This window comes from Acipenser ruthenus, chromosome 11 (genome assembly GCF_902713425.1).
Source record: "Acipenser ruthenus chromosome 11, fAciRut3.2 maternal haplotype, whole genome shotgun sequence".
Lineage (NCBI taxonomy): Eukaryota > Metazoa > Chordata > Actinopteri > Acipenseriformes > Acipenseridae > Acipenser > Acipenser ruthenus.
Genome location: NC_081199.1, coordinates 39,036,516 through 39,055,922, shown reverse-complemented (window position 1 = coordinate 39,055,922; position 19,407 = coordinate 39,036,516). Strand labels below are relative to the sequence as shown.

Genomic DNA, 19,407 nt, shown 5'->3' with positions numbered 1-19,407 from the left:
AACATGTGTGCTGTGTGACTTTGGTTTGGAGTGTCTGAATAACAACTATAAGAACATAATGCAGTCATTACCACATTCTGTGTAAGACAGTATGATGGATAGTGTAAAGTAACTGTAGTTCAGTTTAAAGATTCAGAAACTCTAAATTGTGTCTTTAAATGCAATGCAGTGAAGTGCATTTCAGTAACTGTCCAACAGGTGGTACATGTTTTGTGCAGGCTTATCCGTATTCTGGTTTACCGTATTCTGGTTTATCTTTACAGAAGGGCTCACTGTAGTTAGAGTGACCAGATGTCCCAGTTTAGCCGGGACAGTCCCGGTTTTCCATCAGAGGTCCCGATGTCTCGACGTTTTTCTCAATTTTAAAAACGTCCCGGTTTTCAGCCACTTTGTCAAAATAATGTAAACAACTGTTTCCTATATAACTTTATGGCACATCTGCAGTGAAAACAAAATACAATAACCAAAAAAGGTACAAGGGTAATCAAGAACATTATTTTAATAAAGTGATTAACACAGACATACATTCTTATTCCTCAGTCAGCCATGCGTTTTCATTTAGTTTACATTCAAAAAACAAATCATACATTTTGGGCAGACCTATACATATTGCAATGTTTTAAATATCTATCTATCTATCTATCTATCTATCTATCTATCTATCTATCTATCTATATATATATATATATATATTTCTATATATATATATATATATATATATATATATATATACACACAGCATTTCACGTAGTTATTGCTAATCTGTTCAATTCCAGTGCTTCATAACATTAGCCCTCTAAAATCAGTGATGCTCCGCGTGCTACCAATCGGCACAGGTGCTGGTGTCAGAGAGAGTTAAGGCTGAAATGAGTCCTTCTATAGTACAAGTTAATGTCCTGAGCTGATTGTATCATATGTTTGTAATGTGCTCATTGCTCTCCCAGATGGCCTCCCCAGCGCAGTAATGGTTTACTTGCCATATTCTGTTCCATATCAAGGCCTTGTGACACTATTGACTAAATCATTGATGACTCTGCTGAGGATGTGAAATACTGTATCCCATGATAAGATCTGCCCACCAAATATCTGTGAAACAAGAAGGTCCATTAATGAATTAACTGTTCCATTGCCATGTCGGCTTTCGAATGATGGAAAAGACAAAAATGCCTTGTCATGCTATTTGCATAATACTGCTTCCTAAACTTGCTGATCATTGTGCTGTATTGTAATAATCACACTCTAATTGCCCATCTATTAAAGATATTGGTTTACACATCACTTTACACTGTCAGCTCTGATTTATTTTGAAAATGTCTTTTTGGTCAATATTCTAACAGCGAATTGTATTCTAGTTAACGACATAGGTAATATTTAATGAACTCTGCAAAGTCATTTAACAGCGAATTGTATTCTAGTTAACGACATAGGTAATATTTAATGAACTCTGCAAAGTCATTTAACAGCGAATTGTATTCTAGTTAACGACATAGGTTATATTTAACAGGTACAAAGCACAAGTTAATGCACATCGAAAACATAACTATTACAAGAAGAATCCTTTTGCCTTGTTTTTGTTATTTAAATGTATTTTTCTGCGTTTGTATTATTATTCCTCGGTGCTCATTAGATACAGTTTTTTTTTATTTTATTTATGAATCTACAGTGTTTAAAGGGGAAGAAAAACATTAAGAAGGAGCGACAACAATATTCATTTTTAAAATGTGCTTGAATTACATTCAAATACAGTATGCTCATATCAATATAAAACTTTACAGGCAGTACTGGATTGTGAAATTAAATATTGGTGCCTCTATTTAACAAGTCATAAAACAGGTGACATAATATATATTTATATATTTATATTTCTCTGAGCTGACTGTGAATTGGTATAATGAAGGGCCCTGACTTAAGTCAAAGACATTAATGCAAGCATAATTCACTGTGCCTTATCATAATTTAGGCAGGAAGCCTAAGGCATAGCTGAAGCTGGTCTTACACCATTAGGGTTTATGCCTGAAGTCATGACTGCTCTTCTGACTGGGTAAAAAAATGCAATCTGGTGGAACATTTTATTCTGAAAGAGCTAGTACTTCATATGTTTTTTTACACAGTTATTTAACACATTTGAATCAAATCTTTTGAAATGTTTAAATAGTTTGTCTGAACTCTATGGAGGTCAAGAAGTTGCCCTGCCATAACTTTGAAGAAAACATATATGCATTATAAAATAGATGGTATATATGTTCTGCTCATGTTCACGTAGCTACATGGCTAAATGAAAAAGTGGATTTAGCAATGTCTGAAGCACTATGAATTTGAAATGCACTTTAGAGGATGGAATTGCTTGTGAGAATGACCCCATAGGCTCCTAACTTCCTAAAATAGTAAAACTGTCTTTCTTCACTACAAAATATTGATTCAGATGCGTCTCAGTTTCAGTCCTACTGTCTCTACTTACCCCCCCAAGGTAGAAAGGTTAGAGTTTAATAATAGCATTCATTTTTCAGAAATCTGCACAGCTTTTATTAGCATCCACTAAGATCAAAATGGCATCCATATGCCAGGTCTCGACCAGAGGGCTGGTGTTTCATTAAGAAACACGACTGCGGCAGAGTGTAAAAGCAATGACTGCAAAGTGGGGTCTGCACTAAATTGCAAGAGATCTTTTTTTAATGGCAAAAAGATGGTGATTTTTTTTTTTTTGGAGGGATATTTTTTTTTAAGTTTTTCAGATTTAGACTCCCTTATAACGGCATTGTTGCACCACCTAAATGTGATAATTCATTAGGTCAAGTCCTTATTACTAATTCAAATAAAGTATAGTAGTTACAGTATAGCTCAAGGCAAAAGACTGATTGTTTTAGCTTAGATGTGCTGCTTCACGCAGCTGAAATTGTGAAGCACATACCTGATGCCACAGACAAGTGACAACACCTAACCCATTATAAAGTGATAAGGCAGCTTTTGATAGCACCAACCTGCGTGATAAAATGACCGTGGCAGCAGCAAGAAAGAATCTAATAAGAGAATTGATCTGCAGATTCCAATTCTGTAGAAGCCAGCATCAATCAACATTTGTGTCAATAATGAGATCTTATTGAGGCTTACCTAATTTTAGATTCCTGGAGACATGAACAAGAAATAAATGTGATTTGCCTGTTCTGTAGAGACATTAAACTTTTCAGAGGCGCACTATATATGTATTTAAAACAAGGGACATTTATTAAAATAGTGGTGCCTAGGGATAAAAAGAATGATTGAATCGTACCATGTAACAGGTGAGTAGTAAGTGCTGTATTTTTTGATTGAATCAATCCCTGGTGTGTCTCTTGTAGTTTTCCATTGAGTCACCCTACCTTCTTTTTTTTAACATTATGATGTTTCCAAAAGGAGGGACTTTTTTATATGTTTCCAGAGGTTTGTGCATCCTGAGCATAGGAGCATGACTGTTATCCCAAGGCACACCTGAGTCCATGCAACTAAGGCTTCCCGAGGGAGTTTGCCTGAAGCTTACCCCTTGAAGGGGTGACCCCTTGAAGGGGTCAATTTCCCTGCTGTTCTACAACAAGTACCCTGGGATTTTACATTTTCACAAATCAAACGGGGCAAAGTGAAATAGGTAGGTATAGTGGGGTAGTATTTTAGGGGTGTCAAACATTTATGGTTGATGGTAGATATGATGCACCTTTTCAAAACGTTTGGTAATCCTTCCCTCATTAGCACCTATTGACTTTAAACTGGACTGAGGGAATTTAATTCCCATTTGATGGATGTTCAGAGCCTTGTAATGAAAACTGTTGTTTTTTTACTGATCCCAGTTGACAGGAGCCAGACTAGCAAAACTCAAATCATACTTGGCAACTAGTCCCTAATTATATAGTCTGAGCTCAGAGTTAAGCTGCTCCAGCAGAAAGGAACACTCTCAGAAATGAGGCTGCTTTAGGCAGGTAGGAGGTGGAGGTGCATTCAAACCTAATTCTGGGCTCCTCAGTAATTTCACAGTTCCTAATGAGAAAAAATAATTCTGTGATTTAGAAAAGGACAGAGTTAGGCAATAACACTCTTTCTGTTAACATCCATGCTTGTGAACAAATAAAGGCTTATATCAGTTTTTATAGCATCGGGTTTGTAATATAGACAAGCTGGTTCTCCCAATGTTTGGTCTCAGAGTTAGGAGGTATGGTCAACCTCTCCACCTCCCAACCTCCCAAACCATGACCTACAGCTTGACTCTTCCCTTTCTCTATAGACATGTACTGCACACCAGAGGTAGAAAAGTGAGTTCTCTCAGAGCGGCTTAGCACTTCAGCGCTGGGAAGAGGCAGAGTCCCGTGGGCAACATTAATTCAAAGCAAACAAGCTTTCAAATTGGCCAAAATTACTGTTTTGTCTGCATTCTATCATTTAGATCGCCAATCTTTCTGCTGATAAAAAAGAGCATGCAGTAAACAAGGTACCACCTGAAAAAAAAAGTTTTTATAGAATCTGTTTGAATTGAGCAATGCCGTTGGTAATTTGCATGGCACTTTTCAACTGCACACACTAGACACGGCCTTGTGACTTGGCTTTGGCTTGTCTGAATACTTTTTATAGAAGGCCTGTGACTTACATACGTGAACACATGTTCATCAACACTGTAGTGTCAGTGTTGCTAAAAACACAAACCCATCGATTATCTAGTTTTATAGAGACATCATGCACTAGATATGCAACTTAGTTTTAAGAGATGTTATTAAGTCTTCTATTTTCATAAGAATTGATTTATACAATGGGCCCCTACGGCAGGGTGTCCTTGTCAGTTCTTGGCATACAAGTGGATTATATTTGTAAAGAATGTAGGGGAGGGTATGCTCATGGGAGACAGAAGTTGAAAGCTAGCTAATTTTGAAAGCTACCGGTTGACTTGTTATCAAGCAAAGGCAATGCCTAATACAGCGACATGGCACACAACACATGGAAATTATCAGTTCAGTAATTGCAGGAAAAATGTGTTGTTCTTTATGCATTTCTGTAAAATATCCCTGATGTGTTTCTGTTCGGTGTATTTAACAAGATGAGCTTGCTGTGTAACCCATTCTGCCCTCAGCATGACAGGGTTATTGGATTATTATTTTTTTGACATGTGGACTTGCAAATTTAAGCAGTTTCATAACGTTGATGGCACGTTTGTAGCTTTGTTTGCATCATTAGGAAAAGGTAACATAATAGAATCTTGTTGCTGTTGATGAACAGAGAAGTGGATTCATTTATGGAAAGAAGTAGTATCTAAAGATAATGTAAACACCATTTTAGACCCTGCCAATTCAAAGTTCTGCAACATAAAGCACATGCATATCATCAGCTGAGTGTTGTTATATTATATTTTTAACGTCTACTTTCACCTGTTCTGACCTCGTCTGCAGTCGGAGCTGTAAACAAACAAGAAAACAAAAACAACAACAAGATTGATTGTGTTCAGGCCAAGAATCTAAGATTAAAGATTACCCCATTGCATAGTTTTTTGGTCCAATGGCAATTCTAAGCACTAGTAAGTCCTGGGGGATTGCAGAGAAGCTAATAAAACCAGCTTTATGAAAACGGCAAGCGTCTCAGTAGAATCTTGATTGATTATATTGTTATTTATGTTTATGCATCAAATCCTCAGTCTGACACCTTACTGTTGTATGTCCTCTGAGATTTATGAAATTCAAGTTCGGTGCCTTCCTTCATCCATTCTTCCAATTGTCAAGCGCTATCATCTGCAATGAAGTGTAACAAGTTTTCAAAATCTGAAGGAGACATGATGTGATTGCCTTAAAGTCGGAGGTGGATTTGTCTTGTTATGCAGATTCATCTGTGCACTGTACTTTATAATTCCCTGCACTTGCATACTCCAAACAACAGGAAACACTGACACATATCTAATCTTATGAGGATGTCTTGGAAAATGACCAATCAAGTTGTGTGGTTCCTTGTCCCGAGGTCCTAGCTGCTTAGGTGTCAGACGTGTTGCGCTGTTGCTAGGTAGAGCCTGACAGTTTACGTCTTTTATGTAGCATTTTCACAGACGTTATACACATTGTTGGTGATAAAAAAAAAAAAAAGAAAGTCATGGACCATGCAGGGGAATACAGCAGCATACCAAGCTCTTTGGATCTCTGCCTGTCTGCAAGGCTTGCCATTTGGACGTACCACATGTTGCGGTACTTTTGCCACTGTTACAAAAGAAAAATAAATCTCTGTAGTCATAAAAAGCAGAACTTTTTTCTTCTTTTTTTTTGCTTCAGTTATTTCCAGCGTTGTATTGAATGAACTCTTAATTTCCACATTTGTGTTGGATCCATCGTGGCAGTAATGTGTTTCTACATTGGCATCGCTACTTCAAAAGCTTGATTTTTATTGAACTCAGACAGGGGTTAAGTTCCAAATGAATTTCTAAATCTACATTCTCTTTTACTGAGTTGAGCTTGAAAAAGGGAATAAAAATGTGCATACAGTATCCCAATTATATCATTGATATATTGCGAGACACTTGAAGAAAATAAAAACAAATAGGCACCAATTAAATCAAGTTGTTTACTCCAGGCAAAATTCGTAGCATTTTTGTGAGGAAAAAAACAGCATTATAAGAAAGGTTTTATACTTGAAAGTTAACTACGCACCACCTGTCCAGGTTTTACCTATTCATAAAACTCAGAAAACTTAGATTACTTCAGAGTCTTTTTTTTAATTAATCTTAAGGAATGTGTTTTGTAAAATTTTTTTTTTTCTTTCTTTGTTTTTTTTTTTTTTTAGTAAAATGCTGTTTTTTTTTATAGACTAACGTAACCTTCAAGTAGAAAGGTATTCAATGATATCTTTACCTTATGAAATTCTGGATGTTTTCTTTTTCTTTGGTGGCACAGCTTCGGTATACAAGTTTAAATTCCATGGTTACCAGCCTGTAGCTATCATAGCCGACACAGTCTCCTGAGTACAGCCCATCAGTATCTGAAGGTGACTTCTTGTCTTATAAGAACCAGAATGTGACCAATATGCTAAAAAATCAGGTGCCACTATCTAAAGAATTGCAACTTTCTGGCAGTGAGAACAACTTTGACTCTCCTTGTTCTCTTGCATTTTCAAGAACTTCTGTAATATATGACAGCAAGGATAGGATTTCCAAAAATAAATACAAAAAAGAAAGATCCCAGAACAGAAGCTGTAGTTGCCCATGGCACAGTATGCGGTCATAAATCATGTGTTTTTTTTGTTTAATTATATTTGCAGTAGACCTGAAGAAATACAAGCAGAAAACCATTGGTAATTAGTCTGCAGATTAATATGTGGAAATATGTTTGCTTTAGTACTCCTCCCGAGTGCAATAGAATAAAACAATAGAGTATATAATCAAGTACTATGTGAATATGAATGCATACAAATCCTTGGAGTCCCCAGCTCCCCAATGCAATTATTTTTGATTCACATTAATTATTCCTAACAGATGACATTAATGACTTTGAGTTAAGCCTGCGTAAGAAAGCCCTGCACCAGATCAATGGTATTTAGAAAAGGGTCACTTTTAAACTCCCCCACCTGGTCTGAAGCAATCTCATCTAAAACAGCTGCTGCACATCACAAGGTTATCAATTTAGAGTATGTTAAGGGAGCTAATAGCACAGCTGTCTTCTCCATTATTTCGCTGTAATGAAATTTAAAAAATACCAAAATCTATGACTTTTTGAAGCTAATAAGCTGTTTTCAATTCATAAAGTATCTTTAGATGAGCCAATCTTTCTGTATGTTTTCTTGGGAAACTTTGTGATACTGCAACCGAAAAACATACTTTATCTAAATGTAAACTGTGTTGGTGGACGAGTGCTTATTCTTCCCACAGTTCTCCCATTCCCTTGTTATATTTCTCATCTTCTGTTTTGCAGAAACTCCACTCGCGCATCATAGACCTGTCGGCTGGGGACCTGCTCTCTGAGCCTGAGAGGAGGAAAAGCTTCATGCAGTTACGAACCACAGAAACTGACATTCATGTAAGCAGCTATTTTATTAAAACCCCATTCCTGTTTATTATAAAACTCTCCATCCTGCAGAACTTGCCTGGCTCTCACAGATGAAAAATAATGCTTTTCCTCCAAAAACATTATCAGAGATTAAATATGCTATCCTCTCTGAAATTTAATATCATGTCTCTGGTTGATAGAGCGAGCACAAAGTGTCATTTTGCTCAAAGAGGAATAAATTTCAGTCATTTCCCTGGGACACTGTTTTGGGTATTGATTTCAGCTCATCGTCTCTGAGAAATGTCCAAGAAGGCCTTTGTAAACGACAGTGTAACATATCACTCGTCCATCTTTTATGATATATTAAGTTTGAACTTTTAAAAATGCATGTGCTCAGCACATTTGAGAGTAGTGGGTATCATTATGCAGGTCTGGCCAAAAAACAAATAAAGATAAAAAAAAAAGGCCAACGTGCTTTAGCATGGTTATAATGTCTTGCTGACAAAGACCTTTTGAAAGTAAATCAGGCCGTTTTTGATTTTTTATTATAAGGTTTGAATGTGTTTTAAATTGCATTTTTGCCATTGCAAAGTTTTGAAAAGCTTATTTAAGTTTAATTTGTTTATGTAGAGGTTTGTTTGGAATTATAAGGGCTTGATAATAGTTTCTAGAGATTTTCTGTCCCTGTTTATTGGGTTGGGAAAGTAAATACTGTTTATTCAATCAGATTTGTATTAGACCAATATAGACAGTGAGCCTGAGTCAGCACCCCTGCACTTGTTAAAATGACCAAAGATGATTTTAAAGTTGCTTAACTTGTACTGTATATCTATTACAATTACCATGGAACTTTGGTTTGATGTCTCATAAAAAAGAAAGCACATAAGAACTGACATGAAGAACATGTAAAAGCATTGGTTAGGTGGACCTGAGGTGTAAGATCCAATAATAAGGAACACGGTAACCTTTCTGCTTTCTTGGATTTAACTGTTGTAATCTGTAATATAGTTCAGCATGCAGATTGGAAAATCCATGCGGCATAAGATCTCATTTAGTCATTGGTTTGAAAAATTAAGAGTAGATATTTGGTGCAATTATTTATTGAGCTTTTGGGCAAACATCTGCTAAATGAATGATGCTGTATGTAACAGCATTACAGCGTGACTGCAGCCACTGCTGCTCTTAAGTGATAGAAAGTGTTAAGTGTTGTAAATAGCCACTTCTTAACCCAGCCAACTGTTCATTACAAAAATACCAAACTGATAACCATTTTGATAGACAGGTTATGGATTGATGGGTGTTATTAGCACACAGAGTGACAGATTTCAAAGTTGTACTGCCATACATTTTCAGTTTCGCCGACACAATGCAATGCAATACAAAAACGTGAGTTGCAAAAAAATACTATCTGTTATCCATTACTATCTTGCTTAGAGCTGAGCTTTTAGTCACAGTCAACCAAAATCCCTTTTGGAGAATGGTGATAACTACTAGAGTACTGAGGACAAGCGCAGAGTGTCAATAAGCTGCAAAGGCAGAGAGCTTCAGCTGTCTGGAGCTGACACAAAGATGGATGGTAGTACATCAGAGAGTTCCTTACATAAAGAATTGACGGAGATAGGAAACCAAAATTAGACTTCAATGGAGGAGTTTCGTTCTCAGTGGACCATCTTTCGAGTGTCTAAATTAATTTAACTTGTCCAGCCTATAGTGCCTCATCTGTTACATATTTTTAACCATAATGCAGTTGTCAGAAAGTGCTTGCGCTGCTATTGCGTTGACCTTGCCAAGCTCTGGAGTGTGTGATTGCTGTTTTGGCATTGCGTTTAAAATAGAAAAATGTACCATAAACCCAATATGTAGTCAGATAAAATTTTAAGTTAAAAGCAAGCAACCCACAAACAGTCTCAATGGTGTAATATGTAGTGACAGCTTACATAAGGATTTTGAAGTTGAGGATGTTTTCCAATCCAACCAGTTTTAGAATCATAAAACCAAATTATGTGTTAAAGCCCAAGTTATTAGAAAGCATAGCCCACAGCAGACTAGGGGTTGACATGGTGCAAATGCACAAATTAACTCTGATAATGATTGCTGCACCAAAAAATCCAGTAGGCAGGTTCATTTAAAAGGGATGTGTATAGATCTTTAATTACAAGTCTGGTTTCTTGTTTTTAATTTTTATTATTATTATTATTTGTTTATTTAGCAGATTCCTTTATCCAAGCTTGTAGCTTTACAAAACTGCTTTCAGTCCCCCCTGGTAAGAGCATAATCATTTACTATAAATACTGACTGTATTAAGAATACACAGTTTTCTTCACTGCTGAGAATGAGTCAGATCATACTTTTTTTCAGTCTCAAATGTATACACTCTCCTTTCAAAATGTATTTTAAAAAGGCATATCTAATAAATAGTATGTATAATGTCTATCCTAATAGCGACAAAGTAATTAATCTAATACTCCCTCATTTCATTTTCAAGACAATGCAGTGACAAAGTACTAGATTTATTGGCAAATAGATAAGCTAGGCCCAGTATTAATCATTTACTGCTCTCAATCAACATAATTGAATAAATAGAATATTATTCAACAAGTTTAGGCTTTGTAAAAGATAATCAGATTTAGAAAGATATGGATTATGGCTGTGCACTTTTATAGATTTCAGGTTATTTTGCATCACTCATAGTAAACCTTAATGTGGTCTAATAGCAGCTCTCATCCAGATAAGACTAAAAGGATGACCCTGTGCCCCGTATGGATCACTGTCTACCACCGGGCCAACTGCGGGCACTTGGCTAATTTGGTCTCATTTTAGATGGCTATAGTAAGTCTGCTGCTTGCACTGTAGCAAATGAGAACTACGGGACTGGTACCCAGAAGGCAATGTATTTCTTGTGAGATCTGAGCCAATAATCTTCCTGACAGTGCTGAGGCGTGGTGTCGAGGATTAACACCCTAGCTTGCTAACATTTTTTTAGTTGAAGCACCAACCTTAGATGATACCCACCTTCTTCAAATGAACATTATGCAGGTCAATAATATTGCCATTTGCAATGGAGTTTAAAATATATATATATATTTTTTTCCAAGCCTCATATATAACAAAAGTTTTTAATGTATTGAAAACCCCTGTAATGTACAGTGTTTGTAAAAATTAAAAAAATGTGTGTAAAGCTGTAGTATTATTGAAATGGGCCTGGGCCAATATAATCTGCTTCTGTTATGTCAGAGTTTAGTCTTGGTTTCCTATCTAATTTAATACGGTATATGTATGTATATGATACATATATTCTATTTTTATGCACAGGACAATTACATCTCTTTGTGTGTTTGCAGGAGTCTCAACAGAATGTAAAATCTGAAATACCTGTCTTCAAATGCCAGAGTCAATTAGGTTTGACAGTACCAACACAACTGTACCCCCGCAGCAGCTGCAGCAGCAGTGAACTCTCCCTGTCGAGTGCCTGCAGCGAATATTCCAGTGGCTCCTACACTTGGAATGATGGCAAATCGTGCAGCAAAAGGGTAAAGCAACTCAGTTTTTCTCTTTTTGTTTTAGAACGATGCAGTTGTACATTTCAAATGCTTTAAAGTATTTTGTGTATTAAAAAACATGTGTTGGTGTGGACACAATTTACCACTGGCACTAGGGATATTTACATTATATCACTATTCAAGTTCTTTGAAGCCAGGTTGTGTTATAGGTTATGTTACACTCCTTATTTTATGGTCTGAAAGAACAAAATAAATGCAGTGCATAAAGTATATCTCTATAGATGGATAACATATTTCAAATCATGCAGCTTGGAACTACCATTAGAAGATAACACCATTACCATATCCATGACCCTTGAAATACAATACAAGGGCTATATTCTTTGAATGAACTCTCTGTAGAGATATGCATGAAGAGAGAGATAGCACATTGATTTCTTTTCTGTGAGTCTGTGTGGGAGGGTGTGTGCGCGTGAATGTTTGAGGAGTTGCTGCTGAAGGAATAATTTTCACTGTAAGGTTTATATTATTCAGTTTGTCATCAGATGCTTTATATTGTTTGAATTCACTTTCCTTAGACAGGATCTTGAAATTAATTCAGCAACCCAGCTGTGCTCTGACCACAGATACTTTTGAACATCTTGAATAACACGTTGTGTTAAAAGATATTAACTAAATTATATGCTGTATATAGAAAAACCATGCCCCTTTAAAGTATTGCAAAGACCATCCACAATCCTCATAGAGTTTTTTAACAGAAAACAGCCATTAGTGTTTTACCAGGCTATCTTGGAGAGCTGTCAGAGACTGTAATTGCAGGTTGATTGATGGGTTGTCAAAGTCATTATTATAGCCTACAGAGTGATATCAAAAGTCAACAATGAAATGGAGAGGGACAAAAAGCACACGATTTGAGTTAATGCATGCTAGACCTCTGAAATATAGATCACTGAGTCAGAACCCAGAATATCAATCAGATTGAACTGTGTAATAGCAAAGTGCAAGTGCAAATTAATTGTAACTCTTTGTTTCCTCTTTTTTCCCCACCACACAGTCATCACTGAACTGGGAAAAAAGAGTGAGCATTGGCTCCTCAGCCACCAGCGTTTCCAGCCCTGCCGAGGAACAGCTGCCCACCAGAAAGAAGGAAAGCCACATCCTGGAAGGATTGAAAAAGCTCCAAAAGAGGACGTCGATGGAGCCACCTTCGCTCATATCCAAATGGGGATACAAGGACTGCATGAACTCCAACGAAGGGATATACTCACCCGGTATAAAGTGTGTGGGTCTCGGTGGCCCTAAGTCCCAGCTTCCAAGCAAACCTATAGGAATGTGCATGAGCCGTGAGCAGGGAAAAAAAATTGCCTATGACTCTGATTCTCATGATGACGCAGATGACGAATCTACAAATACACCCACCCTACCCTACGATTTGCCAAGTAAGGACTGTAGGACGTTCTATAAAAAGTTAACACACAGTGTTTCTGATAGCCTGTTCAGCTGGGGGCACAGTGGAAAATCAATGATGGGGAGGAAGCCTTCCTATTTCAACTCGGAGCGACCTGAAAAATTAACACGCTTTATCAATGGCCTTCTTGTGAGTGAGAAAACATGTACAAGCTTCAAGCCCCCAGTGTTGAAGTTTAAAGCCAGTCCTATAGACTTAGATTGTGCACTCCAGCTTTCTGAGATTGATGATGTGGAGGACTTGCATGTGGAAAGTGGGGACGATACAAGCAGTGCAGTCAACCGACTAGCTGAGAAACAAGTCAATGGCGGCTCCACCAGTCTTTCAAACGAGTTTGACAAACTTCTCCTTCCGCAATGTGAAAAAGATCTCAGTCGTTCTTCACAACTAGACAGTAGGCCAAAGACTTTTAATGTGATGAAGCAGAATAAGGTGGTAAGAAAGACCTCATCTGAAGAATGTATCACTGTAATATTTGATGTGGAAGACAGGGAGCCTATTGAGCTCAGTTCACACCAGACAGGAGTCGTCTCTGTGACTAGAAATGAGATTTCTGTGAACCAGCAGCAGACCATATCCACTGCCGAATATACTGAGCTCATACCTCAGGGAATGGCTAATTGTCAGAAAGGAAGCAATGCGAGGAACTACTCAGTCCTAGAATCCCCACAAAACAAAGCTGAACAGCAGCCTGACAATATGGCAAAGAAAAATGTTATTATTTCGAGTGTATGCACTGACACCCCAAGCCCTGAAAGACTGCTGTCACACATTCCTCAGCAGCCAAAATTAATAAAGCCAGCTTATAATAATGCTCACAAACTTAATTATGTACCTTCTATGCAGACAGCTTCCTCTCAAAGGACAAATTTGACCAAAATACCAAGCAGTGGCAAATGGTCGCCACAAAAGGTCTCTAAGGCATCTGCGAGTGAAACCAGCAATAACAATGGGACCTCCAGTTCTTCATTTCAAGAAAAGTCACCATCCTCTCCTCCAGTTAAGCTATCAAGGTTCATAAAATCTCCTGGGGGTGGTTGTAACCAGAGCCCAAAGGCAGAATCGGTAGTTTTAAAGCACAATGCACAACCACAACAGAGCTCCAAGATTCCCTGTAGGAATGACTGGGGAAAGGGCTCTAACACTGGAGTACCAGGTTCTCCTCTGTTGCCTAGGCGACACATGGAACCTGTTGATTACGGGGAGCCTCCAACCAGAGACAGGCACTGTGATCCTGGACAAGCTGAATTCAGGTCTCCCTCCCCCCCTCCACCACCAGGCAGATCTACTTCCTTACTGATAAGACCGAACTATGAACACACCCCCCCTCTAGCACTTAAACCTAGAACCCACCTCAGTACTTCAAACGCTTCAAGAGGAGGGTCTGCTGCATTGTTGCATCTTCACCATCAGCCGCCCCAACTTGATGTTCAGCATCAAAGCCCTCAGATGATGCAAGATACAGCAGAATTAGATGTAGGTCATTGTGCTGAGCCAGCCCCACAGAAATTGGTAGTTAATGTCACCCAGCAGCTCCAAAGTTCTCCCGGAGCCCATCAGACCCCAACAAAAGGTTCTCCTAAAAGGGTTTCTGTGAAAATGTATCGCCCTTCTTCCACTTCTGGCCATGCTCAGGGTGCCAATGAACCTATAGCAAAGAGCTCTAAAAAAATGTCCTGTTTTTACAATCCTCAGAAAGGTTCCTCACTACAAAGCACATTTACCAGTAAGAAGGTGCTTTCCTGTGGGAATGGGTTACCTCTGCAATACAAAACATCTAGCAGCTTGCCAATATCATTACAGGGTCACTCACAAAGTACTATTAAGCCACATGGGACTCAGGGACATGGTTCCCAAGTGACACCAATGTCACCTAGTGCTGAAAACAGTCTTCAGAACACTGAAGAAAAAGTTGTAAAGACACGTATTCCCATTGGGCTTAAAGTCCTTGTTAAATCTCCACCAGTGCTACGGAAAAGCATAACAGTGCCTGGTAAGCAGGAAAAAGATAATATTAATACAGCTTCCAAAGGAACAGTGACGTCAAACAATTTTAGGCAGTGTGATGCATCGCAGGGAACGAGATGTTTTGAAATGGTGACTGCAAAATCTGATCAGGATATTAGGAGTGATATTCAGGAAAGTTATTTGAACAAAGAAACACTATCACCAGTATTGAATGACAGTGAGAGTCCTGTTGCAGACAAAGCAGATGGAGAAAGTAGACTGTTCAAAAGGTCAATTTCAGTGACGAATAAGCCCCATTTAAAGCCTGCCCTGGGAATGAATGGAGCAAAAGCCCGCAGCCAGAGTTTTAGCGCACACACTGGGGATAAAACATGCACCAGTGTGACAGAAGGGCCTGGTAAGATACGTACTCAGATCATAACAAACACAACCGGAAGGGGGAGCTCCTTACCAGGACAGAACTCTTCCATTGAAGGGTTTCAGCTGACACCTGGAAGCCGTCCTAGCGAAAGCCCTTCTCGTTCTCCAATGGGAGTTGACCATTCCTACACCAGGCAAAGCTCTTATGGAAGCATGAGTAGTTCAAGCAGCCACCAAGGTAGCCCAAGCAAAGTTGCTAGTAGAACTACCCCCAAAGCAGATGGTCCTCGAAACGGGTCTAAGTATGAGGGCAAGAAGTCACCACCTCACAAAGAATCACGTAGTCTACCTCTAGCCGACAGGTTTGATTCTGTCTCACCGTCTCATTTCTTACCGGAGCAGGCATCCGAAAGTATTGGTAGCAGGTTGCTAAACCCTAGCCAAATTGAGATAATAAGACCAGCAAAAAAGTCGGACAACCCCACAAAAGGGCCGGAGGTACCGGAAAAACTCAGTCCTTCGGTATCCACGATAGAAGAGAAAGTTATGATGGGCATTCAAGAGAACATGCAGAAAGGTCAAGAGAAGGAAAAGTCGCAGGTCACAGAGACAAAACTAAAAACGGGTTCTTCATTGGCCAGCTGGTTTGGTTTCCGCAGAAGTAAGCTCCCTGCACTAAGTAGCAAAAAAGCTGAAACCTCCAAAGCAAAAGAAGAGAAGAAAGAAGTCAAGATTGGATCAGTACTGGGGAACAAGCAGCTGAAGTCAGACAAAAAGAAAGATAAGAAAAATGAGCAGTGCAAAGATAGTCAAGGGCATACAACAAAACCAGAGAATAATGATAAAGTGGTTTCAATCATGGATCATTGCAATAGTAAGATAGGTCCACCAATGAAACAGCTTCAGCCTTCTACAACCAAAGACCAATTTATGAAGGAGCTACTGAACAGGTATTGTTCATAAAATTATTATTCATTAAAAAATAGCTTTGTTAGTTAAAAACGGATGCCTGACATAAAGGACAGGGTAAGGTAGAGCATTTATTAATCTTAAGAAAAAAAAATATTGGTGTAGAACATAGTATAGAAATCTGCCTTTTAAACCAGACTATCCCATAGCAAGGACCCATGGTCTGAGAATCACTGTTCTAGATTAATGATATACAGGAACCCAGTCCATCATTCTCATCTAATTATTATTTTTAAGTTAAATTGATATTACTTTAATACAATTTTATCAGCAGCTTTACACAACTTTAACTGCAAATAGCTTGTTATTTATTTATTTTTTATTTTGATTTAATGCGTTTTCATATTTCATATTGTGTCACCATATTTATCTTGAGAGTTTACTGATGCATTTCTTGTGGTAGCTTTATCAAAAAGCCCAGCTGTTCCTTTGAGACAGCTCTTGGATGAAGTGTGCATCTTTACTGTGACTTCAACCTTAGTCCATCGAGGTAGTCAGCAAACGTGATCCATGCTTCTCCGAAGCAATCTCAGATAGAAAAATATATCACTATGTGCGCTCCAGTAAATTGATATACTACCTCAAATTGTAATCGGCAGATTTTATCAAGGCTAGTTAGAAACATTTATCACTCAAAGGGTAAAGAGACAGAAAGATGAAAAGAGGTTACTTTGAACATTAAAGCAGTGAGAGAAGCCAGTGGATTGAAGGAGGATGGTGTCATTTATCAGTGAAATCGCTTTCTACCTGCAGGGTTGATAAGACAGAAAATGGATCAAATCACGTTTCCTACAGGAGTGTGTTGAAGAGCAGCTCCCTGGACTCATCTCTTCCAACCATCTCTATCAGCACCCAAGGGAACCACAAGAAAAACAGTGAAATGAAGGCAGATATGGAAATGCACAATGAAACTGTGGTAAGTTTCTTCTGTTCAGATTGTAAAGTAGTTTAACCATTTGCCAGAACATGTCCTCTGGTCGCTGTTTAGAAAATGAATCTGAAACTAAGCCTTGGTAGACTTTTAACTGTGTTACCAAGACCCCTGGACCACATGTTAAGTCAGTGGCGGCGTTTGTCCCGTGGTGGCCCCGTGCAAAGCTTGATTCGGGGGACCCTATTCCCTATTTTTACCAGTAATACTATGATATTAAATAAGGCAACAACGACACCATTAAATGTATTGAATTTTACTACAGCAATTGCAAAAAAAACCCTCACTCTCAGAGACAGAAATTAACCTTTCATGCTTTCGCAGCGGCAAAGTCTGTAATACAAATGAATAATCCAGTTTTGTGCAACTCTGGTGCACGATAGATATCTGCCCGAGTCCAGTCAAACGCTCCTGCAACATTGTAGAAAGTAAATAGTTTTTGATTAATTTCATGTTCATGCAAGAAAAGCTTCTCTCCCCTGACCCTGCTGTAACAGGCACAGTCAAAAGCTGACGCAAGGCAATACTGAGGTTAGAATACAAGTCCAGCAAATTTCCCTTGTAGACGAAGTCGAGCATCGCAAGAGGCAAGGGCGATACATCGGCTGGAAACGCATTTATTTTCATTTGTTTCCAGGTTCATTCAAATACTCTGCCGTATGTGCGTGAGACACCTGTATTCCCCTCAGGTTTGAAGCACAGACAGCAACTTTGTTTGTAGTGTGTTAAAATTTTTAAATGTCTTACTGTTTTAAACTTAAATCATGGATGATATGATCACTCGGCACATACTGACTTAAACTTGGCTTTAAATCCCGACATGTGTTTTTTCTGGTTATGGCTTGTGACGTATATATATATATACAAAGAATGGTAATATGGCTAATAAGTAATTCATTCTGGAGCAGACTTAAGGTAAATATATATATTTTTTATAGTAACCGAGAACAACACCCGGGGCTCCCTTGCTGCCTGGGGGCCCCATCGAATTGCATGGGTTGCATGTTCCTAAAAACGCTACTGTGTTAAGTCCTCTGGTGGCTTTTCAAGGCACCATCCTTTCTTCCTTTTCTAAAATAACAGCTTTTATCTGTGACACACAGTTTCATTAAGGATTTATGTTTGAGGTGGTATAGAACTTAAATAGCCACAAAGCCATCCGAAAAAATCATCTGGGTTCTTGTTACATTTTGCCAGACACAGTACACAAAAGCATTTTCGAGTTACCTAGGCACCATGCTAGCGAATGAAGGTGCTCAGGTAGAATGTTTTTAAATGCCACATGTGTATACTTGATTGTATGTGTGTCACTGATTGTAAGTTGAAAAGAGAACACAACATTGGTGGTATTTGTAGTGAGGGATGCTCACAGTAACTGTTACTCAGTACACAGGGAACTCTGTAATTTGGATGAATAGGATGACATTTTTCTAAAGGGAAAAGTCTTTGAAAATGTCAGCCTATTGCTCTTTAAGTTGCTTTAGTAAACCTAGCTGGGGACATTAGGACCTTTGAAAAGATAAGACTAAAAAAGGTATTTTAATACAGTGACTCCATTCTGATTTGTTCTGTCGCTTAAACTTTGTTCTTCAAGGTTTTTAATTCATTTTGTTTTCAATAAGTCTGTGCTTTCCCATTGATAACATTCATGGAGGAGTAGTGCTGTGGATTTTATCAAAGGCTATTCAAACAAAGGATAATGTAAACCCCTCAAAAGACCCATTTCGGCTTATCAAATAGCTGATAGGTTTCATTCATTTTCTCTACCTTATTTTATTTATTTATGAATGTATTTTTTTAAAAAGCTGATGGCAAAAGATCACAGAGCATAGAGATGAAGAACAATGAAGCTGGCACTTGCTCTGTTATGTTTGTCATTTTAGTTTCCTGAATTTGTCTCGAGTCTCCTTTTAATTGCATCCTCTGTTTTTGATTGTTTTGGAGGCTGAAGGTATCCTCAGGAAAATGATGGTGAACTCTGCACAAGCCTTCTCTGGGTGAACTTTCTAACTGGCATGCTTTAAGAATCAGAACCAGTAGAGCCAGACGGTAATGAAAAAGGGAAATGCAACACATCATGATTCACACATGACTATTAGCAGTTCAAAAACATATTTAAATACAAAATAAAGGATATTTAAAACTGAATGCTAACAGTAAATCAGATGACAACATTAAGCATAGAATTAATTTATTCTGTACTTATGGCATTTTACCTTCTTGTGAACAATCACAGTT

The 19,407-nt window shown here is 38.2% G+C and overlaps 1 protein-coding gene across 13 annotated transcripts in view; it reads left to right on the top strand.

The window, feature by feature from the left end:
• Window positions 1-19,407, top strand: part of LOC117426626 (nck-associated protein 5-like) — a 198,279-nt gene that overhangs the window by 150,982 nt on the left and 27,890 nt on the right. For 9 of the 13 annotated variants that reach the window (XM_034044399.3, XM_034044397.3, XM_034044396.3 and 6 more), the window contains 4 exons: window positions 7,899-8,003; window positions 11,315-11,503; window positions 12,528-16,219; window positions 16,992-17,154. In XM_034044399.3, the coding sequence (XP_033900290.3) occupies window positions 7,899-8,003; window positions 11,315-11,503; window positions 12,528-16,219; window positions 16,992-17,154 (4,149 nt within the window). Of the gene's footprint in view, window positions 1-7,898; window positions 8,004-11,314; window positions 11,504-12,527; window positions 16,220-16,991; window positions 17,155-19,113; window positions 19,219-19,407 lie in introns of all 13 variants that reach the window. The other 4 variants (XR_009330599.1, XR_004548149.3, XR_009330598.1 and 1 more) reach the window with 2 other exon arrangements.